At 41.2% G+C, this 14,692-nt stretch overlaps 1 protein-coding gene across 7 annotated transcripts in view; it reads left to right on the forward strand.

The window, feature by feature from the left end:
- The window catches only part of NRG1 (neuregulin 1), a 142,427-nt gene extending 128,080 nt beyond the window's left edge, over window positions 1–14,347 (forward strand). For 3 of the 7 annotated variants that reach the window (XM_008585714.1, XM_008585712.1, XM_008585715.1), the window contains 5 exons: window positions 5,630–5,732; window positions 7,261–7,387; window positions 9,764–9,894; window positions 10,714–10,920; window positions 13,589–14,315. In XM_008585714.1, coding sequence (XP_008583936.1) covers window positions 5,630–5,732; window positions 7,261–7,387; window positions 9,764–9,894; window positions 10,714–10,920; window positions 13,589–14,243 — 1,223 coding nt within the window. In that variant the 3' untranslated portion in view covers window positions 14,244–14,315. Of the gene's footprint in view, window positions 1–618; window positions 643–5,629; window positions 5,733–7,260; window positions 7,388–9,763; window positions 9,895–10,713; window positions 10,921–13,065; window positions 13,208–13,588 lie in introns of all 7 variants that reach the window. The other 4 variants (XM_008585718.1, XM_008585716.1, XM_008585713.1 and 1 more) reach the window with 3 other exon arrangements.
- The last annotated feature ends 345 nt before the right edge of the window (window positions 14,348–14,692 follow it).

Here is a 14,692-nt window from a genome sequence, read left to right on the forward strand (position 1 = left end):
GGGTACATGAAAATGTCTATGGAAAGATTTGTGTTATCTTTTAATTCTGTTTTTCCATGTACTTTCTGAAGTACCCTCGTAGTTGGGAGAAAGGCCAGTTCCAGCAGGGTTAGGAAGCTGTGCTACCTGTCAAGAGACTCTGCCATTCCTGGATGTCTGAATGCTGCATGCGGTCATGGAGCATAGCTTTGGGTCAACCGTGCAAAGTCCTGATTAACAGAATATCTGCTCCCCATCGAGCTTGTTTCAGTGACATCATGCAGCGAGGTCACCCTACAGCTGCTGCTGTCCTTTGGATGATAACATGACAGTCTACCTAATGNAATGAAGTAGTGTATAGTTTAGCTACATAACTTCTCCCTCAGTAAGGTCTTTTAAGGGTTAATAAAGACATGGTGTGCTGGTATTTGCACACTCAAAAAGAGAAGTTCCCTCTGTGGACTCAGGGAGGCGTACCTGAGCACTGCTTTCTTAACCACCCACCATTTGTCCTGTTCAGTGTGCACGCACAGAGAACCGTAATAGTCGTGTGTAATGTGTTTTGGAGTGCAGTGTAATGCTCTTTTCTGAAACTTTTTCCCTTTCTTTCTTTTTTTTGTCAACTTTCTGCATTGGCAGAGCATCTTGGGATTGAATTTATGGGTATGGACCAATCATCATTCCTTTTAGCCTGCAGAATTTAGAGCCTATGAGCTGAACTCTTTTTCTCTTTCTCGTCTTACCTTTCAGTTCCTAACTAATTTCCTTTTCCTTTAGAAGGGATCATACAGCTATAACAATGATTGCTCTGCTTTCAAACTATGATTAGTTGACGGAAATATTACTGAGTGCAGCAGCTTTTAGAATCCCAAGCTTTCTTCACTTAGTTTAAAATCATCTCACGGGCCACAAATTCATATATATCCCACATTGCTTGACCCACTGATTGGGTCTGGCTATGCTCTAATATAAAACCCAGGGTAAGTCAGAGTGGTGGATATGCCTACAGGAGAAATCAAACCAGGAGTCTGAGAATAAAAGTTTAAAGTGCATCCACTCCAAAAACACATCACATCCTAGACTGATGGAAGTTTGACATGCAATGTAAAAATCATCTATTTAATATAGTAACATAGAAAGCCCTAACATTACAACACAATATTATGTGCACAGACTTGAATTACTCAGATTTTCTGGAGCTATTCAAGCATGACTCCAGTCAACTTCATTATCTTACGGGCAAGGAAATAGAAAACAGAAAGAAAGAGTCTCATGCTATTTTAGGTGGAAATTCCACTGCTAATGGAATTAAATTTGAGTCATTAAGACTATCCGTACAAGTAATCAAATAGAAATTTTCACACTGTAAACATTAAAAAAGTCTCCTAGGAGCATATGAAATTTGGGCATACTCCTTCTGAAGGCCTTCATCCTGAATACGAGGGTACATGAAAATGTCTATGGAAAGATTTGTGTTATCTTTTAATTCTGTTTTTCCATGTACTTTCTGAAGTACCCTCGTAGTTGGGAGAAAGGCCAGTTCCAGCAGGGTTAGGAAGCTGTGCTACCTGTCAAGAGACTCTGCAGAGCCAAGCCATCCTGGATGTCTGAATGCTGCATGCGGTCATGGAGCATAGCTTTGGGTCAACCGTGCAAGGTCCTGATTAACAGAATATCTGCTCCCCATCGAGCTTGTTTCAGTGACATCATTCAGCGAGGTCACCCTACAGCTGCTGCTGTCCTTTGGATGATAACATGACAGTCTACCTAATGCATTCCTGGATGTCTGAATGCTGCATGCGGTCATGGAGCATAGCTTTGGGTCAACCGTGCAAAGTCCTGATTAACAGAATATCTGCTCCCCATCGAGCTTGTTTCAGTGACATCATGCAGCGAGGTCACCCTACAGCTGCTGCTGTCCTTTGGATGATAACATGACAGTCTACCTAATGTTCTTTCCATAATTTGTGGAAAATGGAACAGTTGAAAGCTCTAGCAGTCACAGGGATAGAAGCTCAATTAATCGCTAATTCCTCCCCCCAAAAATTCCAGGAGAAATCTATTCATTTGATGAGAAGACTCACAAACATATGTGAATGGGCCTTTGGGCATCAGAGAACATCTCCCACGTGTGAGGTCCGCGAGGGGAAGCGAGCGCAAGCATCGCTAGGGACACGTCTTCCATTTGCGGACCTGTTGGGGCTTCTTCCCTCAGCATAGAAATTGTCCCCCTTCTGAAAAGGCTTATTGGCCTTTCCTGCAGGGAGGGAAAAAATTCCACCATCACTCCTACCGCTTTATCTCTCATAGTTGAGTTCCTGCTGTATAGCTTTAGGGTCTGACTACGGAATTTAATATTTCTATTCCCAAGCTATGAAGTAAAGTATAGCTCCAATGTACAACTTTTCCCTCAGCAGGATCTTTTAAGGGTTAGTAGAGACACTGTGTGCAGGTATCTGCACACGTCTCAAAGGCACACTTTCCAGAGGCACTGCAGTTCCAGGCTGGCCAGTGTGCTGAACCAGTGACTGCGTCCTTAAAATCAGACTTTAAAGGTCAATTAAAACTGGGAAAGGCAAGGGCTCTGTCTCTTGGCCAGACCAGATCAGGCTGAAAATTCTGGTTGATCTGGACGCTGTATTCCAGCCAAACCGTAAAGACTCAGACCATTTCCACTCATTGAGACAGACCCACCAACTGGACTGATTGATTCTCATTTTTAGCACTGTCTCTAATTTGCTCTTGCCCTTTGGATCCTGTCATGTGAGAAAAATAATAATCATGAGGGAAGAAGGAGGCCAAAGGACCCCACTGCTTAGAGTATTGTTTGTCAAGTATTTTTCCTTTAACACATTGATATCGTGGGGTCACCTGATCTAGCAAGAAATGAAAACATCCAATAGAAATTTAGATGAAAAACTTGTAGTGCATTTAGTAGATACTGATGTGAACACAGAATTTGAATCTCATATCTGTATTCTACGGACCTTGGCTTTAATCGGTTCATATTAATATTTTTGTATCACCCTTTGGCCTTTATTGAGCTACCTTTTTATTCCCATAAATAATCATGTTACTGGAAAATCTTCATCTTCCTACATAGCAAGGGAAGAATGGACTAGCCATCCCATCCCGTGCTCCCAAACTCAAGCCAGTCCATTCTTCTACCAGTAGCAGGAACCGAAAGGAAACCTGTCCAGCGAGTCCCTGAGAGCACATACCACGCCTTCTTTACCTGTTTAGCCCTCTTCTGTGTTCCCATTTTTGAAGTTTGCAGAAGCAGTTTCCCAGCTTTTTCTAAAAATAGAATGTTAAGAGATCAGTGAAAAAGTGCAACCAAGGCCTTACCATTTTAAAAGTGGATAAAAATAGAGTGAGCAAAAGAGGAGGGTGTAAAGCGCGGCCTGCCTTTTCTTGGCAGCAGCGCTCCTGTTTCTTAACCAGCTCTTAATCAGAGCCAAGGAGCCCTGCTCCATGTGTCCTGTCCCATGGAGAAGGACTGTGGGGACACCCCTACTTCTTATTATAGATGCTAAAAGCTAACCAGGCTGCTGAGGTCAAGAAGGGAGGCTCCACTGGCATCAGCTCACAGATAACACTTGATACAGATGACTTCCCTGTCCTGTGGCGATGGGGGAGGGGAGGCAGCAGACACAAGCTATTAACATGTAAGCACTCACGTTCCATGTCCTCGTTTGACTTTTGCTGCACAAAAATCCATGCCACCAACTCTATGTCTCCTGGTGCATTGTTTCACCACAATGCACCAGCTGCTTTGCTTCCTAATCGTGGCTTCCACACGACGGCCAGCCTAGGTTAGGAGTTATGCTGTATGGGACAACCCTTCCAACCCTGCACCTGCCTCTTCTCCCCACCCAAGCACTTCCTCCTTCTGGTTTTCTTTTATTTATTTTTCCTCCCTTAGTATTAGGCATGCTGTGCCAGGGACTCCAGATGGCTCCTTAACTTATAACCTTGTTTTCTACTTTACTTCCTTGCTCTCTCTGTCATTCTGTCAGTCTGTCTGTCCTCTTTGTTTGTTTTTCCTTTCCACTTCCAACCCTTTTGGTTTGTTTTTGTGTAATCTATGCAGCATTCTAGTCTTTTACCCACTGACTTTTATTCTTTCTCCTCCTGTTAATAATCAGTACTATATTAATTTGACTTGACCATGTTCTTGACCTGTTGACTGGAATTTGGTTATCATGGGCTCGGCTTGTAGGAAATGTTTTGTTTAATGATAAGGTTCACTGTATCATAGAAATTAAAATTCACTTTTTCATTTCAAGAAAACTTCCTGCGAGTTGCCCTCTCTCAAAAGAAAAAATGGTGTCGTTGCTGAGACTGGGGATAGAAGATGGAAATATTCTTTGAGGGCCCCTTGTCGATGTCCAGATAAGACAGCTCCATTTGTTCAAAACTCCCCAGTTCTTGACCAGTTTATTAATCATAATGGCAACTACACAGTTCATTCTGCTTGTCGTGTACCATTGAGTTCTCTTTCTGAATGAAAGTGGGAAAATCTTCCAATAAATATATTTAGACTGGTTGGAAGCTCAGGTCCTAAGGGACTGGGGTCCCCATTAAATCAGCAAATCTTAAGAATCTGACCTACCTTAGTATAATCAAATTACTCCCAAAAGAAACTGATTTGCAAATAGAAAAACTTCCATGAATTAGATACTACCTGCCTTTGAGGTAGGGTAGTACCTTTAGTTCAAAAGTCTAAGCATCACTCTTCCGTAGTATAATGTACATTAGCTAATTTGTCAAGTTGGCCAATGTAGGAATGTGCAATCTATTCCAAATCACTGATCATTTGTGCTAGTCGCTTCTTTGCACAAATAAATTCATTCTCTAAGGACAGTTGGTGAAATAATAAAAATTGTCCTTCAGAGGACAAATTTTTATTTTGGCCCGGGACTATCCTACCTATTACTTTGGATTTTCTCTGATACAGTGCCTTGTTACTACACATTGTGTTGTTCCTTATGTTTCACATTTTATTGTTAAATCATAGGGACCCTGCTTTAGTTTACTTGCTAACTACAAGCCAAGTTTATGTCTGCAAATGTCTTTGAATTTAATATTTTTTTCAGTTAGAAATGGCTCTTTGTAAAGACCACTGGATACAAAGTGATGATGTAAAATAGCTGGAAAATACAAAAGGCTGGAGCAGGGGGGTTGGAGAGGGGAGGAAGGGAGGGTCCCAGTGGTAGCAATCTAAGCTCCTTTTTTGATGTCAATTCCTGTTGTCTTTGCAAGAGATGTTTATTTATTTATTTATTATTTTTTTTGCACGGGATATTTTAAAAATAAAAACTACAGTTTTAAACAAGTATTTATTTTATAATCAATATTTATGATTTGATAGTTTAGTATCGCATATATATATTGATAGCTTATAATTAGAGTAATTTTAGAGTATAATATTTTTACTTTAAAAGGCCCCTGCTGGCTTCGTTATTTATGTACAAAGCATAGTGCCGAGTGTGTTGTACCTTAGTTATGTCTGTAGATGTAAAGCATTGTCATGCATTTATTTTCTTGTGTACATGGACAATGTCATGAGCATGCCAACTGTTTGGTTGTAATGAGCCGTGGCGAGTGTAAGTGACCTTTGGTGACATCTGTCCTCCTCCCTTTCCAGAAGCGGAGGAGCTCTACCAGAAGAGAGTGCTGACCATAACGGGCATCTGCATCGCTCTGCTAGTGGTCGGCATCATGTGTGTGGTGGCCTACTGCAAAACAAAGTAAACCTTCCTCTTCCACGCCTTTCCCTCCCCTTAGTGCCGAGAAGGCTTAGACGGCCAGGGCTCTGTGGAAGCCGGGCTCAACAGCCTAGTCTTGGAAGAAAAAAAGGGCAGGGGTGGAACTTTTTTTCCCCTTATTTTTTTTCCTCTGAATAATCCATTTCGAGGACCTTTCCTAATCATATACGTGAGAAAGCTTTGATTGTTTGTGTGAAGGTGCACAGAACATTTCTGATAAGTGAGCACAGCCCTGTGCGTGGGTAAAGGGTCAGACGGACAGGATTGTAGGGAGGCCCAGGAGCGCGCGTGCATGTGTGGGCGTGGGCACCAGACTTGCAGGAGCTGGCCAGTGCCAAAGGTGCACTTGGTGTGTCACCACCCAGGATAAGTCCACTTTGCACTCAAACCAAGGGGATAAAGGAAACGGTTGGTGGTGTCTGAAATGCAGTTTCCTGAAAGTTACAGTAATTATGTCTCAATCTTACCTAATTAAGTGGCCGGTCTGAATGCTCTCAAAGTATGAGGTGTACAAAAGGAATTTACTGGGAGGAAAATCAAGCAAAACTTACATTGAAAGAATAAAATAGAAAACATTAAAATAGATTTGTGTTCACTACATTTGGTCCTTTAAGTGTGGTCCATATTAACAAATACTATATGACACGAATGCCCTTCAATTTTCTCCTCTACATATAACTTCTATTTCTAGTCTGAATAATGCTAAATTAACAGCTTTTGTTTTTTTTCTTTTTTCTTTTTTTTTTGTATTTTTGCTTCATAGTATTCTCTTGCCAAAACCAGCTATGGGAATATTATCGTAATCTAAATGTTGCATAGAAAAACAAAAACAATATACTTTTATGCCACAAAATCAAGGGTTGGGATTGTGTTTTCTTAATACCCCATGATTTATTGTGTTGCCAGTACTGAGTAAGTGGTGGAGATAGGCCTTCAGAGAATCAACCCCGTGATTCAATCTCAGTGTTCATTACCTAGTTATACAAAAGCATTACGAGCGGAGTATCGTGTTACGGCAGTGCCAAAGCCTACTGGCAAAATCTGTCCACATTCTCACTCATATACACATGACACACGAACACACACCAACTGTGTGGAATGTACAATTGAAACCTAAGTTTATTTTCTTAAGAGGCCCACAGGAGAAACTGTAAATGCAGTCAGCCTTACCAACTCTACAGCACAAATGGCTGTTTGAGACGAAAGACCATCTGTGAGATTTAGGCAAAGAGGGGTTGATAGGAAAGGTGGAATTTTAGCCAAATATCAACTCATCCATTTTTTTTTTTCTTTTTCCTTGTCCCTCAGTAAGCAACTGAGTTTCTGTAAGAATCCCATACAGCCTCTCAAATCCATTTGCTGAGGATGTGTGACTCCACTTATGCTGGGCTGGAGTGGCTCACACTCCATCCCTTGTTCTCACAACCAATCCACTGCCTTGAGTTACTCATCGGTATTGCTAGAATAAAGTTTTCGCCTTACTAAGAAATGCTGCCTTTTTCATATCCAGGAAACAGCGGAAAAAGCTCCATGACCGGCTTCGGCAGAGTCTTCGTTCTGAACGCCACAACATGGTGAACATAGCCAACGGACCCCACCACCCTAACCCGCCCCCCGAGAACGTGCAGCTGGTGAATGTATGTTGATTCTGGCCCGTGCAAAGAACTGAGCATCTCTCTTGTGTTCTGGCTCCTTGAAGTTTATTTTCTAAAGCTCTTAGGCTCTTAGCTGCCACTATTAATCACCATGGCTTCCAGAAATCCTAGGTTTTTCCAGGAGAAAATAATGGGAACCTTTTTTTAAGTGGATTTGGTTACTGTAAAACCAGCACATTTCCTCTTATAGAGTGTTCATGAAGGGGTTGGAAGAATAGTGTTGGATTTGTTCTGCAGGGAGACCATAGCTGGAGGAAAAAAAACAAAACAAAGAAAAATAATAAAATTAATACTACAAGAACCAGAAGGATTTTTTTAAAATTTTTATTTATTTATTTATTTTTATAATTTGTAAATGAAGGCTACTCTAGTTATTACTGATTAATACAGATATCTGAGCAAGGGGCTGTCAAGTTGTTTTTATTAGGGGCACTTCACAGGGCCTGATGATTTACTGATTCTGATTTGCAAAGGAAGAAATCAGGGCATGGACAGGTCAAGTAACAGATCAATCACGCCTCTCGGTAGCAAAGCCGGGAGAACGCGCTGCTTGCTGCTGCCGGCTCCTTCTGCGTGATGTCAAGCCTTCCAGATGAAGTACAGCCTTAATCATGCAAATGTTTTGTTTGTACTTTACCCAGCACTTGGCTTTTAAGTACAACTAGATCATAGAATATTAGATTCTGGAGAGTGTTTAGGTATCATCTTCAAACCTCTCTTTTTTACAGATAAGGGCCTAAGCTGGACTCAGGTCTCCTGGCTTTTAAAATATTGCTTTTTCTATTTCTGCATCACCTTTCTTGTTGGTGCCCACCCTCCGCACCCCCAATGTAGGGTTTTTCCGTAGACAAAGCTTGAAGATTATCTTGCAGTACCATTTTCTGTCCTATAGAAAAAGATATATTTTGAGTGGAGCAGAAATGTCATAGACCCAAGTCTGGAGTTGGCAGTTACTAAACTACCAGCAAGCCTTGTAACAAAGACTCAGGAGATGGTTGGAGCAAGGTGCTGATAGGTTAACATACTTTGCTGCTTTCCTTCCCCTAACTGTGTTCATCAGAATATTCTGCACAATTGATACCTGCATCCACTACCAACATAACTATGATCTGTCACTACACATGTTATGATATATTGTTATGATATACATGAAGCAGAATGTCTTCCTGGATTCCAGTTATAGTTCACATGTGTGACTTTGGGCTTTAAGTTCTCAACCTTATTTCTTTATTATGAAAACAGGCTTAAAAATAATACTCATTTCAGAGATTTCTCATGAGCATTAAATAAGTAAGATTATCTCCATAAAACACTTAGTGAATGGCATTTAGTGAGTGTTCAATATATTATTTTCATTAGATTCACTGAGTTTACATTGCCTCCCAAGAAGCAAGAGTGAAATGGTACAGGGACTAGAAATAGGTCACTATGTATCTTTTCCCAAAAGAAAGAAAGCTATATTTCCCAGGAGGATCCTCATGGAATAGCCTTTCCACTAAGAGAACCAGCTAGGGTTTCAAGCATAATTCGAGTTGTATATTTTTGGGTTTCCATGAATGCATCAAGTTCTTTACAGTCCACAGTCCACCAGACTATAAAGTGCCCTATTTCATTCAAGAATATTCTTTTACATTATTCTCCTGTTATTTAATTCAATTTGGTATAATTACTAACAGCACACGACTGTAAAGTAGGCCTCCTCACTAACAGAAGGCAGTAATCGTCACTGTGGTTGGCTGATGGAAATAAAATAGAGTCTACTTGAACTAAATATAAGGCCCTCTGTATGTTATGTGCTTTGCGAAAATGTGTGACCTTGACAACTATTGTAAGTCCTTCAAATTTCTCAGTAGCCTAGTTAGTCTTACTACTGAGAACAAGATAAAAATTTCGATGACATAAGCAGGGCAATGTAGGCATTAGGAAATTGAAAGATAATGGTAGATCTGAAATATAGAGGTTTTAAAATTTTTTTCTAGTGACTTGAAATTTGCAAAAAGACAAACTATCTCTCTGCTTCTGTTTCACTCAAACCATGACAGAAGTGAATATTGGACAGATATTTGTATTGAATTCTAATCATTATCAATTGGAAATGAAATAGAAAGAATAGGTATTTACTGATAAAATGTAGCTGTGATTATAGGACCTACATCGTGTGCACTTCCAGAGAGTAATTTATTAACTCCATTCATCTAATGTAAAAGCCAGAGTAGCCAACAGAGGGTTTGCCATCTGGCCATTGGATAAATGGAATTTATTATGAAGCATGTGTACAGGAATAGATTTTTTTGTGTGTGACAATGTTAGTGTTCTGATTTATATGAATCTTCAAGTTGTGTCTCTTTGTTTATCCAGCAATATGTATCTAAAAATGTCATCTCTAGTGAGCACATTGTTGAGAGAGAAGCAGAGACATCTTTTTCCACCAGCCACTATACCTCGACAGCACATCACTCCACTACTGTCACCCAGACTCCTAGTCACAGGTATGAGAATAGAAAAGTTCCATGGTGTTTCTCTAAGAATAAATATTTGCACGTGCCTTTTGCTATCACTGCCTAAGAAAGGGACAGGTTGCATTTATGTGGCAGGAAGACATACGGTCTTTGGATATAAACAGACTTTAGACATCAGTTGGCTCTACCTTAATTGCTGTGTAAATTTGAGCCTCATTTTTCCATTACCAAAAGAGAGGTAATAGTACCTACCTCACAGGATTGGCATTCCTGATTCTAGAGATTGTCTTCACTCATGCCCTGCTACTCCCCGAATCGCCACATTGGGAAAAGTCTGTCTTAGATTCTGTATAATACCTCGAAGCTTACTTCTTCCAATAATTGGATTGCCCTGGGAAATGCACATGAGAATTGGTTTAACAGATGAACCCTAAACTCTCAAATGCCCTGTTGATCTCTGCCTGAGGTACACTCTACCAAGAGTAACGCTAGACTTCCAAATGTTACTCATAGGACAAAATGTTTCTTTAAACTAAGCCACTCAAAAAGGAAAAAAAAAAAAAAGAGAGAGAGAGAGAGACTGTCAGAATACTTGGTGGCATTTGATAAATACTTATTGAATGAGAGAACAAATGAATGAACTGTATCCTTACAAAGCCATTCTGAATCAAGTTCCTTTCTACAGCAAGTATCTTTGCAACAATTTTATTCTGAGACAGGTAATGTTGTAGTGAGATTTGAGGCACCAATAGTTTGAAATATTTGTCACAGTCACTTTTTTTCCATTTCCATTTTTGCATATAATTTTTTAAAAAAAATATCTCATTGCCTCTCACATTTCTCCCCCAGCTGGAGCAACGGGCACACTGAAAGCATCATTTCGGAAAGTCACTCTGTAATCATGATGTCATCAGTAGAAAACAGTAGGCACAGCAGTCCAACTGGGGGCCCAAGAGGACGTCTCAATGGCATAGGAGGCCCTCGTGAATGTAACAGCTTCCTCAGGCATGCCAGAGAAACCCCTGACTCCTACCGAGACTCTCCTCACAGTGAAAGGTAAAACCGAAGGGCAGAGCTACCGCAGAGGAGAACCTCAGTAAGAGAATCCCCGTGAGCACCTGCCATCTCACCCAAGGAAATCTGCTCTAATCGGGATAAGGGGCGGCAGTTGCCTGTTCTAGGAGTGCGCCTAGGTGATGAAGTCATCTTTTTGTTTGACCGAACTCATTTCTTCTGAGCTTCTCGCTTCGTCCCAGTGGCTGAAGCAACAGACTCTTAAAGAGCTGGAATGTTTTGATGTGGAAGGTGCAGCAAACTTGGAGATCCCAGCTCTGGCCGTAGGCTTGGACCCACTCAGGGTCTCAGTGTCCTCAGTTGTAACATTAGAGATGCCATCAAGGCTTGATTAGGACCCTCCTATAAGTCCAGTTGTCCAAACTCTGATATGGTGGTCGAGCTGGCCTCGTGTTCTCCTGTGCTAACTCTGTCTTACCTTCCAGCCTCAGACAAATCAAATCAAGGGCTATGTCATGCTGACTGTCATGGGGGAACCACTGCTTGCATTCCACCATAGAGTATCCCTTTCATGAAATTCCAGGAAGGGGTGAATAAATCAATCTCTCGTATGCTGTGTCTGGCAGTCTTCACAGGTGGTTTACAAAGCAGATATTGCCTTTGATAGGACCCTTCATTCCAGGATGTTTTGGCTTTCTTCTGGGGAGATTGGCTTGGGTTGGGGGAGTTACAGCAAAACTAGAATAAAGAATGAAGGAAAGTAAACTGAAAGAGATGTTAAATAGGAATATCGAATGTGTAGACTCTCTTTATCCATTTTCACTTAAGCTGGAAGAGAGTTATGCCTAATTGGCATTTCAAATGCTTGTTTTCAAATTTTATTTTATTTTATTGTCATCTCAGTCTAATCTGTTTCCACTTACCAAAAGGTTTCCATAATGCCAGATCCATACTCATTTGGTTGTTGCATGGGTGCAGATGATCTTGATAGACTCTTTCCACTCATGGACTGGGAGGTACTTATGACAAAGGTTGACCTACTTGAGGCTTGCAGGTCATACAGAGCCTGCTGAGCACTTCTTCAAGGGCTTTCCCCCCAAAATGGTATTTCAGAGTGCTATGGAATTTACAGAATTAGAGGTTTCCCTGAAACCCATCTATGAAAAAGTAGGCAGGTTCCAAAACTGGTTTAAAGCATTAATCTTAAATTCATGTAATTGTATCTTTATGTATTAAGGAAGTCTATCCATCCTAATTCAATCTTTTTTGAAACATGAAAAGGAGGTTAGGGATGAAATCTTTCTTCATCACTACATGTGATATTTATCTCCAAAGGTTGACATTTCCCTGCTGTGGTAGGCTTTCTTGCATACTCCAGATATTATCTCGGACTGCAAAATATACCTGAGCTTAGATATCATAAAGAGAAAAGATGAATCACCTTGATGTGTTGGTTGAATTTGGATTAGCATTTCTCAGACAGCTTAATTTAAGTACCCCCAAAACAGAAAGTCTGAAGACTCAAGTCCCAGATATTTCCATCTGCAAGATACTTTCCCATTTTAGACACAGCTGGGTCTCACATTCATATCAGATGGATCATGGAAAAGCGGAAAGTTTCCTGTTTCTGTTAGCTAGACTTCAGACAATGGTGACCTGTGTCATCACAGGTCATTTCAAATTAGTCTCCATGAATGCCACTGAGAAGAAAAGAGTCATTTCGTGCTATGCATTCACAGCGTTTTTACAAAAGCTGAGACGTGTGAATAAGCCACCTCTTCCTCAGGGCCAAAAGTCAGGCCTTTTCGTGCTGGGGGAAAAAAGCATTGTATGATAAAAACAGTGCACTCGGTGTCCTGACAACGAGATTCAAGGAGCATTATCAGACATAACATGACATAAGGTAACATGGGACAGCCAATCCTTGAGCAGTCACAAAAGATTAACCAAAGACTGATGCATCTGTGGGGTTGGGAATAGAGGGAGACCAGACATGGACACAGACTCCATGGTGGTAACTACTTGCAGTTCTCTCAGGCTGATCTCTGAATGTCTTGGACACTGGGATGCATAGTTGCCAATTGAATGTTAACTAGTAGCATTTCATAGAAAAAATTAAAAGCACACAAATGTATGACACTGTTATCAGGAATAAATCTAAGTTACTATGCTCTTTTTTTTTGTAAGACATAACCTTATAGCTGAGCTAAGGAGAAACAAGGCACACAGATCCAAATGCATGCAGATCCAGCTATCAGCAACTCATCTTAGATCTTCTTCCATTCCCCATTTGGGCTTCATTCTCTAAGACCCCTTGGCCTTTAGGAAGGTATAGTATTTAAGTAATACTTCTTTCCCTTCCAAATCCCTGAGCCTTCGTCTTTATAAGCTGAGAGGTTTTCAGGACCTAGTGCCCTCTTGTCTTGGCTCACGAGCTTTTATTAAGATCGTGATGAGATTGAAAATCCTAAAAGCTTCGATGAGCTAGGCAATTTAGCTGATCTTTGCATGTACTTCTGTGAGGAAACTCTTGGCTACATAATTTTAGATTCCAAGGGTGCTGAATTTCCTAGTGTAAAAATGGAAAAGTATACAATGAATAGCAATTTTTTGTTCTCTGATTATGTATCTTGAATTCTGTCCCTTTACCTTCCCTGCTATTTGCCTCTTATTCCACCACACTTATGCGGGGTATTCTGTGCTCACACAGGTTTGTGTCAGCCATGACCACCCCGGCTCGTATGTCACCTGTAGATTTCCACACGCCAAGCTCCCCCAAATCGCCCCCTTCGGAAATGTCTCCACCCGTTTCCAGCATGACGGTGTCCATGCCCTCCGTGGCAGTCAGCCCCTTCGTGGAAGAAGAGAGACCTCTGCTTCTCGTGACACCACCAAGGCTGCAGGAGAAGAAGCATGCCCACCACCCTCAACAGTTCCCCTCCTTCCACCACAACCCCGCGCATGAGAGCAACAGCCTTCCCCCTAGCCCCCTGAGGATAGTGGAGGATGAGGAGTATGAAACGACCCAGGAGTATGAGCCCGCTCAGGAGCCTGTTAAGAAACTCGCCAGTAGCCGGCGGGCCAAAAGAACCAAGCCCGATGGCCACATTGCCAACAGGTTGGAAATGGACAGCAACACAAGCTCCCGGAGCAGTAACTCAGAGAGTGAAGCAGAAGACGAAAGAGTAGGTGAAGACACACCTTTCCTGGGCATACAGAACCCCCTGGCAGCCGGTCTTGAGGCAGCACCTGCCTTCCGCCTGGCTGACAGCAGGACTAACCCAGCAGGCCGCTTCTCGACACAGGAAGAATTGCAGGCCAGGCTGTCTAGTGTAATTGCTAACCAAGACCCTATTGCTGTATAAACCCTAAATAAACACATAGATTCACCTGTAAAACTTTATTTTATATAATAAAGTATTCCACCTTAAATTAAACAATTTATTTTATTTTAGCAGTTCTGCAAATAGAAAACAGGAAAAAAAAACTTTTATAAATTAAATATATGTATGTAAAAATGTGTTATGTGCCATATGTAGCAATTTTTTACAGTATTTCAAAATGAGAAAGATATCAATGGTGCCTTTATGTTATGTCGAGAGCAAGTTTTGTACAGTTACAGTGATTGCTTTTCCACAGTATTTTAGCCAAGCCTCCCATATATTCAGTTTTTGATGGCTTCTTGTGCACTGCATTATGCTGTTGACTGGATGTATGATTTGCAAGGCTTACAACTGTCCCTCTGTTTGCTTGTAGTAGTACCCAATCAGTATGTCTTGTAATGGCACATCCATCCAAATACTCCTCTTTTGTA

This window comes from Galeopterus variegatus, unplaced genomic scaffold (genome assembly GCF_000696425.1).
Source record: "Galeopterus variegatus unplaced genomic scaffold, G_variegatus-3.0.2 Scaffold3681, whole genome shotgun sequence".
Lineage (NCBI taxonomy): Eukaryota > Metazoa > Chordata > Mammalia > Dermoptera > Cynocephalidae > Galeopterus > Galeopterus variegatus.